Source organism: Atractosteus spatula, chromosome 12 (assembly GCF_055471065.1).
Source record: "Atractosteus spatula isolate fAtrSpa1 chromosome 12, fAtrSpa1.hap1, whole genome shotgun sequence".
NCBI lineage: Eukaryota > Metazoa > Chordata > Actinopteri > Semionotiformes > Lepisosteidae > Atractosteus > Atractosteus spatula.
The window spans coordinates 4,091,683-4,111,501 of record NC_142717.1 but is presented as its reverse complement, the minus strand read 5'-3'; the positions used below and the strand labels follow the sequence as shown (position 1 = coordinate 4,111,501).

General features: G+C 41.4%; 1 protein-coding gene across 3 annotated transcripts in view; it reads right to left on the bottom strand.

The window, feature by feature from the left end:
- Positions 1-2,117: 2,117 nt before the first annotated feature.
- tpd52 (tumor protein D52) overlaps positions 2,118-19,819 on the bottom strand; it is a 36,831-nt gene continuing 19,129 nt past the window's right edge. For 2 of the 3 annotated variants that reach the window (XM_088929710.1, XM_088929709.1), the window contains exons 2-6: positions 13,509-13,627; positions 12,442-12,590; positions 11,531-11,632; positions 6,083-6,131; positions 2,118-5,135 (exon numbers count right to left, since the gene is read on the bottom strand). In XM_088929710.1, the coding sequence (XP_088785836.1) occupies positions 5,013-5,135; positions 6,083-6,131; positions 11,531-11,632; positions 12,442-12,590; positions 13,509-13,627 (542 nt within the window). In that variant the 3' untranslated portion in view covers positions 2,118-5,012. Of the gene's footprint in view, positions 5,136-6,082; positions 6,132-7,805; positions 7,848-10,498; positions 10,526-11,530; positions 11,633-12,441; positions 12,591-13,508; positions 13,628-19,819 lie in introns of all 3 variants that reach the window. The other variant, XM_088929711.1, reaches the window with a different exon arrangement.

The following is a 19,819-nucleotide window of genomic DNA, read 5'->3' as shown; positions in this document are numbered from 1 at the left end:
ATCTCTCACCTGAAGGACGGCAGCTCCTGGACCAGTGTCTCTGGCCACTGTACTCGGACGTTGGTTTGGAAATCGTGATTCAGAGGGTAAGACCTCTCTGCCGTTTGTGACCACACCCTGGATTTCACACTGTGAATTTCCATGTCAGCCAAGCTCGTCAGCGATTGCATTCCTCTATTTAGATATTCTAGGAAAATACTTTGGCATGGCCTGTTATTATTCCCGTCTATCTTCCACAAAACTCTCCCTTTTCTGTGGGACTGCTTGCCAGTTCATCCACTTCTCTCCTCTCCGCCATGCTGGAGTGTACAGAATGTGCTGTCAGCCTGCTTGCACCAGGGGGCGCTCAAGCTGCTGACCTCGGCATATTGAACCCCTGCTGTAGCTTCTTGTCCACTGAGTCCTCCAGAACACAGCTGGCCTTGGCATAATCTGCATTTGAACTGGGAACCTCCAGGGTATAAGGGATGAAAGCGGGCCGTTAACAGTGTGAGCTACTTGCGTGTCCTTTGTTGCTTATTGACCCACTGGAGCTCAGCAGGTGTGAGCCTGGTCAGTACCTGGATGGGAGACCTCCTGGGAAAGCTAGGGTTGCTGCTGGAAGAGGTGTTAGTGGGACCAGTAGGGGGCATTCACCCTAAGGTCTGTGTGAGTCCTAATGCCCCAGTATAGTGATGGGGACACTCTACTGTAAAAAAGGTGCCGTTCTTCGGATGAGATATAAAACCGAGGTCCTGATTCGGAGTAGGTGAAACTGATTTTATCTGTTTACTACCCCATAATGGTTCAGTGATGAGCGACCATGAGCAAATGAACAGCATACGTCCTCTGAAACGGTCAGTCCATATTTCCTTTCCAGACAAGGAACTGAAATAGGATCAGTTCAAGTAGGGAGCTGCGTTGGCATGCGTAGGCTGGAATGGAACAAGTAAAGGTTTAGTCCATGCTGAAAGGAGAAGAAAAGAAACGTAACGTTTTGGCTGTGGAGCCTTTTTCTGGTGTGACTTTTTTTTCAGCATGGAATAAACCTTTACTTTTTCCATTGAAACGGAATCAGTCCAGCATGGCAGTCAGGCTGGAGAGGTGTTGTGGTGTTCAGCAGAGCTAAGCCGGATTAACCACATTACATATCTGTCACTCATAAAGGCATCGCATACTGGCTGCTTCACAAAAAATAATTCAGACAAGTCTCATTAAAAAAAAATGACCTGTCAATCACGGCTTGAAACGAACTGCCCATCTAAGTCAGTCTTGTGTTGCAGAGCTCCCTCTTGCGGCGTCTATGAGTAATTCCAAACCAAGACGTGAGACGCTTTTCTGAGTGCTAACCTACATAAGCATGGCTCCTGTGAGATGAGGAACGTAGTTTTCACATGCGTGAGCTTAAAGAGTGAAACGAAGCTCACTTACATTTTCTGTTGATGTAAATAGGAAAGTCCAGCAGACGCCATTAATGGCAGATCTCTTTAGAAATGGCTTGTCACTGAAAATTCACCATTTCCTGTTTCCATTCGATCCTAGGGTGTTAGGGTCAATTGCAACGAAGTGAAAACAGTGCAGTAACTGGAGTTCAACCCGTGATTAGCACGCAGCTCCCTGCTAAACTAGTGCGCTACCTTAAGACCAATTGCAACGAACTTGGCCGCTGAAATTAGTCCGGAGATCCTCTACTAAGCCTGTTCTCTAATGTAAAGAACCTATGTCACACCCCTACTGTTTTCGAGAAACGCCCTGGCTACCAGTTATGATTTGCAGGGTGATAACGGCTGCTGGCTGGATATGGTTTAAACCATCTTAGCAGCGTACTAAGCAGAACAGTGGATCACATTAGAACGGTCCCGAATATAATGGAAATAATATCGTCATGTGAAATTACTGATCAGATTAATCGAATTGTTCGATTTAGAGCCCCTGCAGTTCGTGCTAATTAGAACAATGTTGTTCTTATTGGTCAGGAACGAATGTCTCTTTTCAGTCTACTGCCGTGTCCTGATGCATTCAATTGTATTCAAGGTCAGATTTTAATATATGCCTATACAGGTAATTTCTTAGAATTTTGTCTTAATACAAAATATATACTGTCATATTAACCTTGACAAAGACACATGAACCATGAAGAAAGGCACGATGCATTTATTGTGCTTTATTTAGCATTAACGGATATTAATGAGCAAAATTTGCTTTTGTGCCAACATAAAGCATGAACGTATCAAATGCAGCAAAAATGTTTTCGGCAAACTTAAAAAAAAAAACAGAAGTCTACATAAAGCAACAGAGAGAGCTTTCAGTGTTTTCCGAGTTATACATTCATAATTTTCAACATCTAAATTCAAAATCAACGGTGATGTAACTTGAAAACTAAAACATCAAAAACACTACATACATTTTCCCAAAACATCTGTGGATAGCTGATACACAATCTCGAGTGGATGAGTTGCTAACACACTTTTATAATCTTTGTTTTCAGTTCCTTGTTACTCAAGACACTTTATAAGTTCCGAATTTCACATTTAAAAAACAAACACTTCTCAACTGAATTGACAATGAATCTGTTTTAATTTTTTATTAGGGTAGTCAACATGCAAGACTGTTACTGTCACCTTCCTCAACCTGCACAATGTTTAAACCCTGTGTTCAAAATCCTTAGGTGGCAAAGTGAGATTGAAGCAATATGCAATTATAAAGCCCCATTACAGGATTGGTTTTATTTATTTATAGTGGTTTTATTACCACTGTACATTTCTGATATACTTAGACTCTGACACATTGTCACCTCTTGCTTAGAATGAGTTGCTGGGTCAGAGCAGACAAGAGACATGACCAGCAGGACATGGGATACCTTTTATATAGCCTCAAAAGCCAACTGCTGAAAAAACTCTTGTGCTTTCCAACTGCATAGTCATGTGATCACACAAACACTGGCACAGCACATGCTTTGACACTGTGAAGGGTGTAACTCCACCTTTTAAGAGTCAATACAAGTGGCAGGTAGTCAGACACGTTTCTGAGAGAGACCACGCTACAGTACAGGCCTCAGATCTTCCAGTGTGTGAGAATTTCTTTACTGCATTCATAAAGATTAATGTTCATCTCATTGGTGTCGGTCTTGACTGACACGATATTTCCAAAGTTAAAAATTTTGATTTATATACATAAAAAAAGAAACAAACCCAAATACCTAGAATGTAGTAGATTAACATCCATTTAAGTTTACGCACAGATAACATGCTGTATTTCAGACAGCTCCTCTAAGAATGTCCTGTGTATCTCTGGTCTGTGTGTTATAACACGCAGACAATTAGCATAACTAGGAAATGGCAAACTGCATTACTAGAAAACAAGCTATTCGGACTAGTTCGATTCTAGATCAGTGGCACCTTCAAAATTTCTTGTTTAAAAATACCAAATATGAGCAGAAAACACATGTAAGAGAAGAATACCGTTAACTATCACTGTCTTATTTTTTGGTCTCATGAATTTCATTTTGTTGAAAGAGACGACAAAATAGCTTGTACTGTACATAATCCGTTTGACTCACAAAAATAAAGAAAGTCTTTACGCTAAAGCACAGTGATGCATCATTGAAACTAACGTATGTGTTTACTGAAGCGATGCATAAGTTATAGGAAACATGGATAAAGTCATAATGTACTGTGAGGGACAAATGAAATTGAAACAGATGTCCTTCCAGATGTCCAGAATAGTTAACAACAAAAAGAGTATGCCAAAGAATTCCTGTTATTCTTCCAGTATTTAATAACTACACATCTCATAAAAGAAAATCACGCTTTAACGCACACCTGATGTCTAATAGGAGTAGTACGTTGAATCAAGAGTGCCTGTTAAATTTTAAATGCAGAGCAGAAGTCGGCAAGAGAATTTGGCACTCTGGGCGTGCAGAAAATGGACTCTACACCTTCAAGTAAGGGCTAGTGTAGTCAAACAAATAAAATTGGAAGAAAAGTCTGCAGTTCTAACTCAATGGGGCTCCACAGAGATTCATCGCCCGTATGATTGTTTTTTTTCAGGCTTCTCAATTGGTGAGTGACTATCAGCAATGTGAGGCGTAAATGGGACCAGATGTGGAAACGTAAAATGATTGAATAACACCTCTGAGGGCAGCCCATACAGTACATGCACTGCATGGGGAACTGGCATTGTCTGTGCTTTTTATTCACTACAACTTAAAGCCAGAGCCTTCGGGTCTGTGCTGAGTGGGCTGTCCTGTTCTTTGGCTGGAGCCTAGAGCGGAATATGGGGGCAGACCCAGTGTTATTGAAATATGTTCTATGTTATTACAAGCCAAAAACCTTTTGTTTGAATTGCAGAACAACATCTGCTTTTGGTAACTGCGATTACTTTGTAGTTTTACACAACTTGCCACCAAAATAGGCAAGTCACAGACTGCATCAACTACTGTACATAGAGCCCAAAATAGAGACCAGCCAACCTAACAGAAATGTATTAAATCTGGATGTACAACATATTAGACCTTTGTGCTAGTGTGTTGAGGATGATGACGACTCCTTTTTGTTTTAAGAGCGGATATGCTGATCGGGATTGTAAAGCTCGTGGGAAATCTCTCCCTTTGTGTGTGGGGGGGGGGAAACAGCCTCAGCTATTTACTGTCTGCTGTGCTCTTGAAAATCTGCTCCGATACTTGCGTTCTGAGACTGATTAAGGACAAATGTTTGTGAAAGCCTGATGAAACCTTTTCCTTAAGATACAGCAAACAGGGAGGGAAAACGTCAAATAAAAATAGTGTGGCCCTACCTTTTAAATAAAAGCAATCTGTCTCCTCTAAAAGTCTGTGAGAAATTATTCACAGTTTTGTGTAAAACCAAGCCGTGTACGTTATGAGAAGGACCGAGCTCTAGTTTTCTTTCGTCGGTCAGACAGCAGACAGACCGGACAGCAAGAATGGAACAATCTCAGGAGGACCCAAGGGGCACGAACAAAGCAGCAGCAGAGCTGTCTCGGTTGGTAGACACTCCTGGCAAGGGGGGCGCAGCTTAGTGAGACCCCTGGCTCTCCACCGGAGTCTCCTCAGGCTTGGCGTCTGTGGCACTGGCGCTGGCTGCAGAATTCAGAACCTCTCCAAAATCTCCAGTGGGCGGCTGGCTGCTGACCTTCGTCTGCAAGGTCAAAGCACAGGGTGTTTATGAAGATGGCTGGCCTACTCAGAAGGCTGTACTGTGGAGACTGATGTAAGAAATTTTATATTAGGAATTATCTTTTCGCATACCCCAGCTTGCTCTCCATGAGATGCACAGACAGGGAGAGAAGCTTTTAGGGTCAGAGTAACCATTTACATGGCGCCCCTGGAGCAGCTGGGGTTAAGGGCCTTGCTCAGGGGCCCAACGGAGTTGGATTCCTCTGCCGGCCGCGGGATACGAACCGGCAACCTTCCAGCCACAGGCGCAGATCCTGAGCCACAGAGCCACCACTCCGCCCGTGTCTACCACAGCTCAATGGACACTTCCTACAGCTGCGCTCACTGCAAATACCTGACTGGTCATCCTTTTGAATACACATCACACGCAATCTAAAAAATGACGTCAGTGACGTTTTCACTTTATTCCCAATCTCCACAGCCTTTTTCAGTACAATTACACTGCATTGTGCAGAGGAACGAGTTCGTCTTGACGATGATTGGAATGTTAATCAATTCTTTTATACAATCATTGTTTCTACGGATGTGTGCTAAAAAGCTCTTGTATTAACCAAGTTCCTGTTTTTCCATAAATGAAAACTTGTCTGCTCTGTGTTATTCCTTCTAATTAGCCATTCAATAAGGAAGGAGAGGGCTGCAGGGAAACTGTCCAGTTGTACCCTGCACTTGTGGGTCACATTACATGGAATACAGTCATAACAAAAAACATTTAATGTTCTTATTTTAAAGGTAAATTTACTGCGCCACTCCCCATACGGAGAGGAAACTAGCTCGATGTGCTCAATGTGTCCACCAATCATCCCGCAACTTTGTTAGGCCAAAAACAGTTGTGGGAAATTAAATTTTTGTGCTGACTTTGTATGAAAAATATCGGCTCTGAATTTCCCCCAGTTAATCGACAAACCTTACCTTTAAAGTTTCCACTTTTTCTTCAAATGACTTGAATGTCGGGGAATTCCTGAAGAAACAGTAACACATTAATTCAACACCGTTGTGGGAGTGTCAGGAATCACTGTAGAAAAATGTATATTTTTGAAGATGATTAAAAGAAGGTTGAACCGGACGTGCAAGCATAAATATCTGCACCAATAAATATACAACCAGCTAGATATATTTTAGCCATGGCCCTAAAACACATTTAATTTTGTAATCTACTTGGTAAAATGTATTATTTTTTCTCTCCATGTAAAAAAGGTTGTTGCAGGACTTGAAGTGGACGAACTGGAAAAGGTGGTACATAAAGAGACTGAAGAGCAATTAAAAATGACAACTCTAAATGAGAAAGCACAGATTGGAACAAAACAAAAAAAAAAATCTGAATTATTACAGACACCTTTGCCCTTTTCTATTCTGCCTTGAAATCTAAATGTGAAATACTGTATCTCAAGCCAATGGCTGCCTGAGAAGGTTTGCAGGACCTAACAGAAATGTTATGATGAAACTGACAAATTGGATGAAATCCACCTGACATGACATGAGAGGAAATTGGATTTTACACAATAAAACCAAACTGATTAGAAATCAAAAGTGACAGGAAAATTAAAAGGTCTGATAGTATTTTCCCTAGGCCATGAATTTTGACAGAATAATATCAATTCTGACACTTGAGATTGAAGAGCAACAACAGGATTATTCAGTTTTCATTTCTCCCAAGACCGACGAGGTTACTGACTTGCCCAGAGGGCAGGTTAAATTCCTTTGTGATGACTGGTTTGCTTGTACTGACATTCCCAGTGAAGTCAATCAGTATATACAGTGAATTACTGACAGTCTCGCAGGATATAATTCGTACCATCTTATTCTCGATGGCTGTATTTAAAACCAAATATCTAAAGATGTAGCTGTAAAACAAAAACACATGACATTTTTCTCTTCAGAAGGTACTGTACTTATTCTACTACAGTTAGAGACATATGTTGAGAGAATTCCAAATTCCAGAAAAGCAACATCAATTGAGTTAATTATAGTTGGTACTTTCTTTTTGTTTTGGGGGGGAAAAAACAGAACAGGATGTCAGTAAAGGTCTCTCAAAGTGAAAATACTCATAGGTGAATTTTGACTCATTCACACAACAGTGTTAATGTAGTGCTTTCCACTTCACCAGAATTTCACAATGATGCCTGTAAATTAGTGTTCAGCAACTTACGAAGTGACTAACTTCTTTCTCCAGCTATAATAAAATGTAGATCTTGGGATACTGGACAACTGATCAGTATTTAAATTTAAAAACTGGTATTTCTGTATTACTTTTTGTTTCCTTTCTAAAGGACATGGAAATCCCACAATATGAACTGGATATATCCCATTTAAAGCATTCTATTTATGTACTGCATTTTTATATATATATATTAGCTTGAAGCAGTCAATAACATTTACAAGAAGGTGCCACTGCTGTATCAGGAATTGTATACGATGATAAATAGCTGAACCCTTACTGACAAAAGTGCCCACCCTTTACTTGGAAACGGAGAGAAATATTTAGGTGTAGCTGTTTTTTCCATTTGATTTTCTCTCAATGTTTCAAGAATAACACGACCCACCTAAGCACTGGAAAATGAGGAGAGGAGGGAACATTTTTGTGTCTTTATCTGTACATAGCAGAAATTTCTGGGAAAGAATGCAAATACTTTACCTCATAGCAGGCATGCTTATAGAGTGCTGCAGTGAACGAATACTTTCGGACAGCATTAAAGAAAAGGCAAGAGGTTAGTCAACAGCAAAAAGCGCATATTCAGAAAGCAATCTTAGGAGAGAGAAAACGAGGCTGTTGTGTGCAGAAAATATCCAAGATCTACTTAGATTTCAATTGGATTATCTCTCTTGTTAATAGCTGCAATGCTTATTACACTTCAGGCTTGAAAGGAGTTAGGAGATTGAAGTGGGATCAAAACTGATGTCTGGAAGCAAAGGAGCTGTGCAATTATGGAAAAGAAACGGTCAACCCCATTTTCACAAGCACAGGATCACAGCCGATGATCTCATGTCCATTGAAGTGACCCTTGCCCCTGTGCGCAGCTAATATACAGTATGATACCAGAATTGCTTTCCTACTGGCTGTCAAGAAGGAGGTCAATGGCTTACTGAGAGCGCGACCATCTCGACCTCTAGAGACTGGTACAGGTGCAACTGTTGGGGATTTTAATATTTTATAACATGCTCTGGTTCAGCAAAAACTTTTTGTCTGCCCTGCAGCCCTCCGTTTTCTCAGTACTGACGGAGAGAGTCTGTTTTGGCCCCATAAGCAGGACGGACAACGGAATCAGTCCGGTAAACCTGACAAACGAACAACCATAAAACTTCCAGTACAGCTCCCCTCCCACAGCTTGCAGCAGGCTGTCTGTCCCGACTCGTTTGAGATTCTCCAAGACCGAAGACAGACGGGAGACGGGTCGCTTGAAGGACCTGCTGTTAGGCCAGCCGTACTCTCGGCACAAACAACGGGGGATAATCTGAACTAAATCTCCACCCGCACTGGGAAGAGAACTAGGAAGGAAGGAATAAAGAAGCAGGAACACCTACAGCGCTGCAGACATCAGTTCAGATGCTGTCATCTCATTCAAGAGGCAATTAGGCCCTACAGTCTTGAATAAAATATACTGTATGATCTTGCTAAATTAATCAAATCTTTAAGATCATTAAGCAATCAAAACAATATTCTTACCTATATTAAAAATGTTTTTTTTAATATAGGCAAGCTGACAAATCCAGTCTTGCAAAACGTCTCTAAGCTTACTGTTCACAAAGACAACATGCCAAATCTTTTTACAGTCTGTTGAAGACTTAAGAATTAGTGCTTGTAAAGTGCACTTAAGATCACACTACATGATTTGGTTGACTTCTCTTTTACATCTAAAATAAAGACAAAACTCAATTGAAATAAAACAACATACTTTAATGTACTACTGTATCATCACCCTGTTTCTGAAACTGTGTGACTGTACATATCCATTTTTAGCTAAAAAAAACTTTGCCAGACTTCTGAATGCAAGAATGGACTGAGTATATCCCTTTATTTTTACACAAATTAATATATAAATTATAATTTATCAATTAGTTATTAAATTATATAATTATCAAATACTGGTATAAATCATATAATTAGATTTGATTATTATAAATGAAATAATTATTTCACTTGCTTTCTCTTACTCGGCCAGTTTTCAGTGTGAAATAGATGCTTGTCTGTAGTGGGTGGCCTGTATCAGCAGTTTCTTGCAGGAACTGGGAGTTGTACGCTGTGCAAAAGAACCTTTCCTGTCTCCGTCACCAAAAATACTACTTGCAAGCACTGCCAAACGCAAAAGACTTCCTGGATTAGCTGCGTTCATTAGCGAGGCAGTCCTCTGATTCGGAAAGAGTCATCTCGAGCTCTTGGCACTGTGAGTGGGTGGTGCGCCTTCCTTAAGCTTTGAGGTAGGACTTTCTTCAGCAGTGAGAATATATTAGTGCTCCAGGCAGCTTGCTGATAGAACTCACTAAAAACATTAATGAAAGTCATGGGGACTTGATCACCAAGAACTGCAATGCTCCTGGAAAGGACTTGACAGCAGAGCTGGGTGCCTTTTTTTTTAAGGAACAAAACCTGAGGAATATAGCATGTTTAATGTGGGCGGCCTATGTCGGCAGTTTCTTGCAAGAGCAGGGAGTTTTATGCTGTATGAAAGAAGATACATATAATAATATAAGTATAAGCAGTATAAAGTTTTAAAAATCGGCAAAATGTTTTACACAAGATATTTGCAATTTTTTTTTCAGAATCTGATTTTGTTTCTGAATCTAGCCCATGGTACAAGCTCACATTATTCATAAACAATACAAGCACCAATAGAGCAACAGAGCAGTGTGCGGCTACCATTCATAAGCCATGTCCTAAAGAACACTCTTAGCTTTACTCTACAAATCATGTGGCAGAACAAAAACAAGGCAACCAGGAATAACCTTCTCTAAACACTAATATTAGTGTTTCGACACAAGGAAGAGGCACTAGCACCTGCTAAAGTGAAAGCTGGAGATCAACTAGTGCCATAACACAGACAGATCCATATTGCGGTATCCCGGTGCTTCCTGGAATTCAGGATAGACTCCGGCTCTCCCACAGCCCTGAATTGGATAAGCAGTTATTGAAAGTGCTGTGATGTGCTGTGATCCTTGAATGAGATGCCTGATACATCAATGATAACCTTTACAGTTTCCCGGAAGAAATGGCTATGGACTTCTTTAGATCATAGTCGATTCCTGGTGTCGAATGGGAATGCATCGTATAAAGAAAGTGCTACTGATGTGGAATGAATGAGGTAATGTACTCCAGTGTTACAACGGCCTTACCTAAAGGAATTGGAAAAAGCCTGTAACCTGGAAAGAGCCATCGCAAGCATTAAAGAGAAATAAAGAACGATTAATCTCCAGTGAACTGCTTTTTAAAAAACACAGCTGCTCCAGTGCATGGGCCACCGTGCCACACCCTTAGTTTCTTCACTATCCGTTACGAAGCAGCATCACCTATACGGATACGGTGCGTCCCGTTTCTGAATTAAACTACCTGCCTCCTATTAAAATCGACAGCAGCTCGACATGGCATCCCCTGATGGGGAATGACTGCATGTTACTGCTCCCCTCCTGCTGACAACAATACTCGAATTGGCTGGACGCTGTAAGTCCTGTGATTAACGATGACCTACACCTTCACGGAGTTTGCTTCCACGGGTGCTGTGCTGTGCCCAATTTCTTATTCAGCTGTAGTTTCTAACTGGCTACTCTAGGCAGAATAACCGAGGGAACAGCATGTCGGACAACTGAGCATAAATGACCACGTGGAAATTCTAATAGGGTGTTGCAGTGCTCGCAACAAGACAGCATATCCCTTTTTTCCCCACTGCATTCAGGTTTTTAATTCTTTTTGTTTTAATAATACCGCCGATAAAAAGCAGGGGAAAAAAATACCCTGGAAAATTACTCAACACGCCACAACTAAACTAAATCACTTAACCACAGCTTGTTTCGATAGGTTATAATTAACAAGAAACAGGACTATTCCTTCTGCTCAGTGCAAACAAGTGTGGACATGAAATATCTCTAGCAAAGTTTTACCTAGCTGGACACAGTCACTCACACAGGGAACGCTGGTCTATGCAATTAGCAATCACGACCGACAGCTGCCTTTTTAACAGAGATTCTAAGCAATGTCCCATGTTCTGCACTGTTGCAGCAGTAATCATGGTATCGACAGAGTAACTGGAGAAAGGATTAGTGAGCTCAATTTATATATATCCTGTTACTGCAAAGCCAAAAGGGGGTAGGAAATAACCTTTCTGAAAACGAAATGTGTGCACTAACAGTTAAAGTACACCTCCCTCTTACCTCACGTCCTCCAGCTTTTTGGTAATGGCTGACCCCACACTTGAAAAAGCTGCAGTAGCCTTCTGCCCAGCCTGGCTTAAGGTTTCAGACGTTTTCTTGTATCTGTTTTATAAAGGCAGGGGGAGTAAATTAAACACAACCAACAGCAGTACATGTAAATCACTTCTTTGTAGAAAAAAAAATCTAGACTGTATGTATTCTTATCCTTATGCGTCTACAACTTGCAGTTATACATGTGATAATTAAGTTAATTCAATTTTCCTTTTTTATTCAAAGTGAACTAAAGGCAAACCGAGCCCTTCCAAGTTTTCAGTAAATGCAGCTTCTATAATTAAGATCTCTGATCTGTAAGTGTACCCAAAACATCCATTAGTCGAGGAGTGAGCCTGCACAATTCAGAGGAATATGAAGCCAATACAGAAAACGACGTTAATCCTCTTTCATGCACAATCACGTCAAAACGCAGCAATTCACACTTAATTATGCGAAAGACTTGTAAATCTGGGAAAATGTCAGTTTCATTTCATTTTAATCAGGGATTTCATTTTTATTTGAATCTCTTAAATAAGCACTGCAACGGTGTGACGGGCGAACCAGACTACATCGGGTTAAACTCGAGAACAAGTTCAGCTTTCTTTGAATTGGTGACAGCAGTTTCAACACTATGCAGCCCAGTAAGTATACAGATACCTAGAAAGCTACAGGAGAGGACCTTGGCTAACTAAAGCCCACACTCCTTCATGTTCTGCCAAATGAGCAAATAAATCATTTACAGGATTGGTCAAAGGGGACTAGTTACTTGGGTTCGAACCTGCAATGTCAGGGCCTACTCCTAATGTGTTGAGTCTCGCGGGAGCCTGTGTTCAGCTTTCTAAGTGAGACTCAAGACTTGAACGCGAGCTGGCACGTACGCTGTGGATGCAGTCACGTCCTGCCAGCCCTTTGTGATGTTCTGTTTGAGCTCGTTCAGTGGGGAGATGCCAAGCTTTCTCTTGATTTCGGCGACATGCTTCTCTTTAGCTGCCAACACTTGAGAGAGAGTTTGAATCTCGTCCTCCACCTGCAACAAGGACATTAAAAGGAAAGGAATTCCATTAAAATAACACTTTGGTGCAACAGAAAAAGGCACATCTGCATTAGGAACCTTCTGCAAATTCTTTGTTTGTTGCCTATTACTTTTGTGGTCCTTATCAGTTTTTTTTTTTATATTAATGAAATATTAACCACGTGAGTCACAGAGACTACAGGCTAAACTCTGCCCTCTGTCTGCTCGGAGTCACTTATAATAAGACCTCAGTTTTACATCTCATTAGAAGGACCACAAGGATGTCAAATGACTCGATTAAGGAAACACACAGCCAGTTGTTGGCATTGCCAGGGTTTCAGCTGGATCCTTCTGGTTATACTGTGACTCTGTAGGACAACAGATGCCATTAGTGGATACTAATGACTAAGCAGTACTCCCTATGTCTGATTAGATGCAGACTTCTGCTGTACTTGGAATACCACAAGTTCCACAGAGGTGCCTCATTCCACACTGACCGAATATTCTGAATACCACCTAGAAGTGGGTGATGAATTTGCCCACATTAAGGCTGCTGCTGGAAACTTAATTCATGAAGACATCTGGAATGCAAGTTTACAGCACTCATCGATACAGATCTTCTCATAAAAACATTAGCAAGTGGGGAAAAACGAGGGTGTAAATGCCAAATTTGAGTAATACTGCCATAACAAAGCATTTGCCCCTGTAAATATTCACTCCAGACAAAGCACCGCTAATTGTTGACTGCTGTTGTATGTCACCATCTGCAGTGCACAATGTAAAAATGACAGCCCTGCAGGGAAGGAGTTTTGAAACTTTGCAGGGGAAAGAAAATAACCTGTATTGTCACATGCATCTTCATTACGTTGCTGTTCACTTTGGGAAAAGCCTTGTGAAGGCGCAGAATAAAAAAACAGAAAGGTCGTGGGTCACCTTGGCGAGTTCGGCTCGGAGCTCTTCTTGTTCCTCTTCTGTCAAAGCTGGAGCTGACAAGCTGACCGTGGAGACGGCATCCTCGCCCACCTCTGGGATGGGCTCTGGCCTCGAAGCCCCTTCACAGCAAGAGGGAAAACGAAGCTTGTGTCACCGAACAGCAGTGGACTTGGACGCGACGCCCATACTCGCAGGAGCGACAACATGGGTCCTAGGCTAGATAGCGGCAGCTTCCCAAACCCCGAAACTCTCGCCTCATGAAACCCCAGGGTGAAATGGGGTGGAAAGAGAACGGAACTGCTCGATCTCCCAAGGAACCGAAAAGGAAGGGACAGGGCAATTAATGAGCTTGAATGACTGTCTGTCTCCAGGGTTGTCTCTCCAGAGGATTCTGGGTGCAGATACAGTAAACAATCGACTGCACTGTTCATGCTTGCAGTAATAGCTGACAATTAGCTTCTTGAGTTAATTTCATTTACTGGAAATACAAATATGTGAATCTGGCTGAAAAATAAATAGATTGTTTTAAGTTCATGCAGCCTTATGAAAGGAATAAACTGCTTGAGTAACAACAAGAATTTCAATTAATCTGGCAATTTTATTTTCAATACGGATATGATTGGTATCATTTTGTAAAGGAAGTACTACATTTCTGAACAACAAATGACCCTTTGATAAGATTAAAAAGTAAGGGTGTATTAGTCGATATCACAGGGATTTGCATGCTAAATTATAAATACAAAATGGGAAGCCCTGAGCTCAAAGAATGAAAGAAAGAAAGCTGCTTATGAATGGCTTTGATGTTTATGTTAACACAACACTTACATTTTCTGCACAATGTTGGGAAACAATTAAAAGGCAAACAACCCCTGGGATATACAGTTAAAAGTATTCAAGGTCAAAAAAATTTTTTTAGAATATTGTGTACAAGTTTGTGAACCATGCTGCAGAAAAAATATTAAATATTGCTGTCTTGACATCAATCCAGAGAAGAGTAGCCAGATTTAAAGGAAAAAGTCCTTAGCAGTCCAGGTTTAAAGGAAAGTCCTGCACTGACAGGCTGAAGGAACTGAACCCTTTTAGTTTTAAGCAGAGAAGACAGGAGCAGGCCCTGATACAATTATTCAAAATCCTCAAAGGCACTGACAAAGTTGACCCATACAAGCATCACGAGAGGAAACTATGAGGAAGTGTGTTGTTTTAAACAGAAGCCCGAAGGCACTTCTTGACCCACAAAGTGAAGGTACTAAGGCAGCCCAGCCTTGCTGGTGAAGCTGATAACCTGGCTACTGAACAGGGCAGACAGGCCAAAAGGACTTTTGTTTGTAACCCTTCTCACGTTTTTACCAAAACACAATGAAAATCAATATATTACATTCCGAGTGATCTCTTTCCTGGATTATCGGTCTTTTGTTTTACATTTACAGAGCTATGCCTTCAAAGAGGAGCTCGGCCCTAGACAATAAGGTTTAAAATGGTGAACCAAAACAATGTGAGGTGAATGGCACTGCATTCCAGCTATAAACCTCCGAATAAAAGGTCTGCCAGGACGTGGGGTTAATATAACTACAACACATTGCTCAATCCTGCGCTGTGTTCACAGATGCCAGGGCAACAAGAACAACAGATTTTAGCTGCCAAATGATTAAAATGGACTGCAAGCCAAAGTAATCTGGCACAGCTTGCTCATTAGTGCAAGGAGAAGGAGGCATGAGCAGTATTTGAGCTCAACAACTGCAAACATGGGGCTGTAACCCAGAGTCAGAAGAAACACATTACTCACCCAGAGCAAACTAATTGAACATGAACAAAAACATGGATCTGTGACACCAACACAACACGGTACTGCAGGAACCATTTTTGTCCTAGAGGGCAACTTCACAGGAGGTAGAGGAAACCCTGGTTTTTAGAACTATAGTCAGCTATAGTCTAGTTTCACTAGAGGTGCCACACAGTTGGCACCATGCTGCTGTGTAGCCATTAGTTTGCCTTCTGCTTGGCTTTTCTGTAACAAACAGCAGTTCCAGCAACTTGCAAGGCATCCACAGATGTGTCACAATGTCAGGGGAAAAATGTGCCTTCAGTCAGCGTTGATACTCTCGTCGTTTGTCTAAAGAGTAATAGCTCTGATAGATGGGGTAAGTGCAACCCCATATTTGTATCACGGGAGCATTTGTGCTCTTCTCACACCCACTGTAAATAATGAGTCAGTGCCACAAAGTCAGCTCTTAAACAATGGCTGATTCCAAACAGGGCTGGTATATAGTAAAAAAAATTCCAGTACAAAAAAACCCAACACTGTTGGGTTTTATGAAGATTTGACCAAGGGATTGTCACCACAATCACAACCAGATATAACTAATGGCCATTCATAATAACTTGTTCGACAATGGCCCCGCCATTACTAGTAATATGAGCCCAGGCTTAGTCTCTAGCTCACAGTGTCTAACCCTCCCTCAGACTTGCTCCTTGAAGCTGCCGGACTCGGGAGAAGTGCTTTTCCAGGAAAGGCCAACTGTAAGAGGCCACAGTGGAGAATTTACCTCTGGCAAGCCTGCTGAAAAAATGTTCTAAAACCTGACTCTTCAGACAGTGCCTCCCTCACATTCCTCTCACTCCCTCCTGTGCCTGTTAAACCAAAGATCAGTTTGAAGGTTTTGTTATTGGTTTGTTATAAGTAGGCAGCATCCTTTATGTGCTCATATTATATACACAGTTGTAGAATTTTAAAACTATATAAGGTCCTCCATGTGCATAAGTACAGTAGCTCACACGCCAGACCTTCCTCTATTTTTTGTAGCATTAAGACGATTGAGAACATTAGACTATCGCCATGCTGCTCTCATGGAAAGTGAAACACCCAACTAGGGCCAAGTTCTTTTTAAGGGCACAGTAGTGGTGTCTGAATGACCCTATAAGAATGGGTCCTTGAACTTAGTTCCCCAGAAGGCTGCAGTACACAACACACAATATAGGGCACTAGTGTTTCACTCCTAAACACCTCATACCCTTTTTCATGATACAGTTGTACGAAAAGGCCAGATAACTTGCTAAGCATGTTACACATACAGATCAGCATACACCCAGTGTAGTACATCTGCTGATTGTTCAATTACATATTATACTACTTTTAAATTCGGTCTATGAGACACAGTACACAAAAAGTACAGTTATTTGGTCCTTCATTTTCTCCTCAGTGAAACATCACAGATTATCCCAATACGATTTAATTGGTCTGATTTTTCCCAAGAAATATGCTCTACCGTATCACAAATTACCTGGAGACAAGAGTCTCACGTTCACTGCATTCAGCAAAATGAAAACTGGAAATGGAAATTGGTCTTCTGCATGCATGATTTTGATTTAATAATGCATTAGATTAAATTTAGCCACAGCATTTATGTAACATCCTGCCAGGAAAAAAGCCCAGGATCATTTCTCATTCTTGGTACAAATGATCTGTACGATGTAAAAGACTTGGAAGGGCATCATTCCATCTTAACGAGAAACTGAAATACGTGGACCAGCATTTTCTACTGTGTAAAATATTGAAGTAAGAATCAACCTCAACCTCAATAAGGAAAGGCATGTGCGATAAAAGACGCAAAAGAATATGCAGAGTGTTCTCAAGAGCAGCCTTTTTCCCTCTTGAAACCTCTACTGAACTTCAGGCATGGGTAGCAACCTTTCACTGGAAACAATATTAAACAAAGGTTCTCAGATGGTTTTAGTTAGTTTTAAATATGTTAAACACGTTTTGTTGTTTTTGCAGGGGGCAGCGGTACCTAACATCAAAATGAAATGTTTAGTCCAAATTAAATCTAACCTGGCTCACTGGGTGGTTGTGCATTGCAAATCCCAGATAACTGTCTGGCGATCCTGTGTGAGTTTTGTTTTTTAGTTAAAAAATCGTTTTTATCCTCTATCCAGTCACTGTGCAATAGACAACTGCCTGTAAGACTTTGCTTTATGCCTTTTTGCAAGACTGCCCAGAAAGTAAATAAGGTCCTACATTCATGCTACCCTGACATGCCCACCTGTCAGTAACACTCATATTTTTAAGCAAGGGTCCACAGTGCCTTGCAGGCGAGTTAGCACCAACTGCAGAAGCAGCGAGTCGCTTACTGTCAGCATTGTGAGCCTGGAGGACCTCAGCAAATCCCAGGAGATAAACCTGCCCACCCTGCCCTGGTGATGCTCTGTCTGTTGGGGAATACCACACATTCCACGAGTCATTCTGCCCTGACTCGAACCTGTGACATCCGGGCCTTAGGTCACAAGAGGTGCTCCTAGGCTGAGTCACTGAGGAACCACGATGCTTTTAAACCACTACAATAAATTGGCTGTTTAACCCAAACAAGCAAAATCAGTTCAATAAAAATGGGAAAAATGTAATAGTCAAGGTTAATACCAAATGAAAGCCTAGTTAAAAAGCTAGATTTTTCTACCAAGTAATTGTCACTCATTTCTAGAATCTGACTCAACATAACAGTCAAAGAGACAAAGGAGGCAAAGCTGATTGTAAGCTTACTGACTGTGCAAGATCCCAACAAACAAAAGATTACAACTCAGACACATACCAATAGTTACTGACACTTTTGTTATATGTGTGAGAACTATTATCCATATGAATTCCACTATCTGTTGGGGCATGCAGACACCTGTATCTTCATGCTGGTGATATTCTTGCAATTCTTGATCTATTGTGCAGTAAGGAATACAGTGGCTTGTTCAGAAAGCCTTGCATTTTTTAATATTTTGTTGCTTTAAAGATTTCAGTCATGGCGATTTTTGATGTGGCAATGCATAGATGTAATACACTGTATACAAACAGCTCCACACTCTGCACATTTCCAAGCAAAAAACAAAAAGAAGTGAACAGGTGATTAGCATGAAAGAAAACTGGAGAACTTACAATGGCCTAAATATTCAAACTCTTTGCTGTGGCAAATCGAAATTAATGCAGGAGCACAAAATTACCTTAATGAGCCACGCAGCTGAGTGGCCTCTGGCTGTGTGCATTAACAGTGTTTTGAGAATAAATACATCTATCTCCTTACGGTCTCTCAGTCAGATTGTGAATCTCAAGCAAAGATACACCTAAAGACCAAGGAAGACCAAGGAGCTTCTAAAATAACTCTGGAATAAAGTTGTGTAAAGGCACACATCAGGAGAAGGATACAAAAACATTTAACAGACCTTTGATACCAGTTTGAGCCTGGTGAGGCTGGTCATTAGGAAGAGGCTGGTACCCAGACAGTGCCTAATCAGTCTGTCCCTCAAACCTGAGCAGCTGGACAGGGGTGAAACCAGAGAGGAAGGCCACTGTGAGGCCGATAGCAACTGGGAAAGAGCTGCAGAGCTCAGTGCCTGAGATGGAGCAAAATGTTCACTGATCAGTAAAATCCCAGTCACTAGAACTGAAAAGAAATCTCAAATCCTGCCATGGGGTTTGCACTTAAATGGTACCGCAAACCCATGGCAAAAGCTTTTGGGGTCGGCCAAAACAAAACTGGATACTTTCATGTCTCAATGCAAAGAGTTACATCTGAGACCATCCCCACTATCAAGCACGGTGGTGGCAGCACTGTGTTATGGATCCGCCCCTCGTCAGGAAGGACTGGGACTTTGTCAGGATGGAACACAGGAAGAAAAGACGGATAGAGCAAAGTAATGGCAAGTTGTAGACAAAAACCTGCTTCAGGACTAGAACTGGGATATAAATTCACCTTTCGACAGGACAATGAACACTAGGACAAGGCCACAGCTACGCTGAGGTGACAAAGAATAACAAAGTGGACGTCCTTGAGTGGCCAGACTGCTTCAGAGCTAAAACTGGCACAAGGATCCATCGGCAGGAATATACTCCAGAGCACAAGGCCAAAACTACACTGGAGTGGCTAAGGAAGATGAATCCTAAAATCCTATTCAGAATCGGTGATCCCCAAGCAACTTGAGAGAACCTGTGCACATCTGTCGAGAAGAAAGGGCGAAACCTGCACCAAGCTGGTGCGCAGACTTGGTAGAAACTGACCCAAAGACAGCTGCAGCCACAGTCGCTGTAAAAGGGCTTTCCCATTTAATACTGCGGCCCGCACGTCTGATTGGTTTCCTTCTGTTTTTGCTGATATTTACAGTAACTTATCTTACACTTAAGTTCAAGTTTTCAGTTGGAGCATTGAGGTTATATAGAAAACATTAAGTTTGAAAAATGCACCTGCATCAAAATGGGAGAACATAGGAAAGGTGTGCATAGTTGTGCAAGGAACCGTTGGCACTGTAGTTGGAGCTGCCAACACTGCATTTAAAAC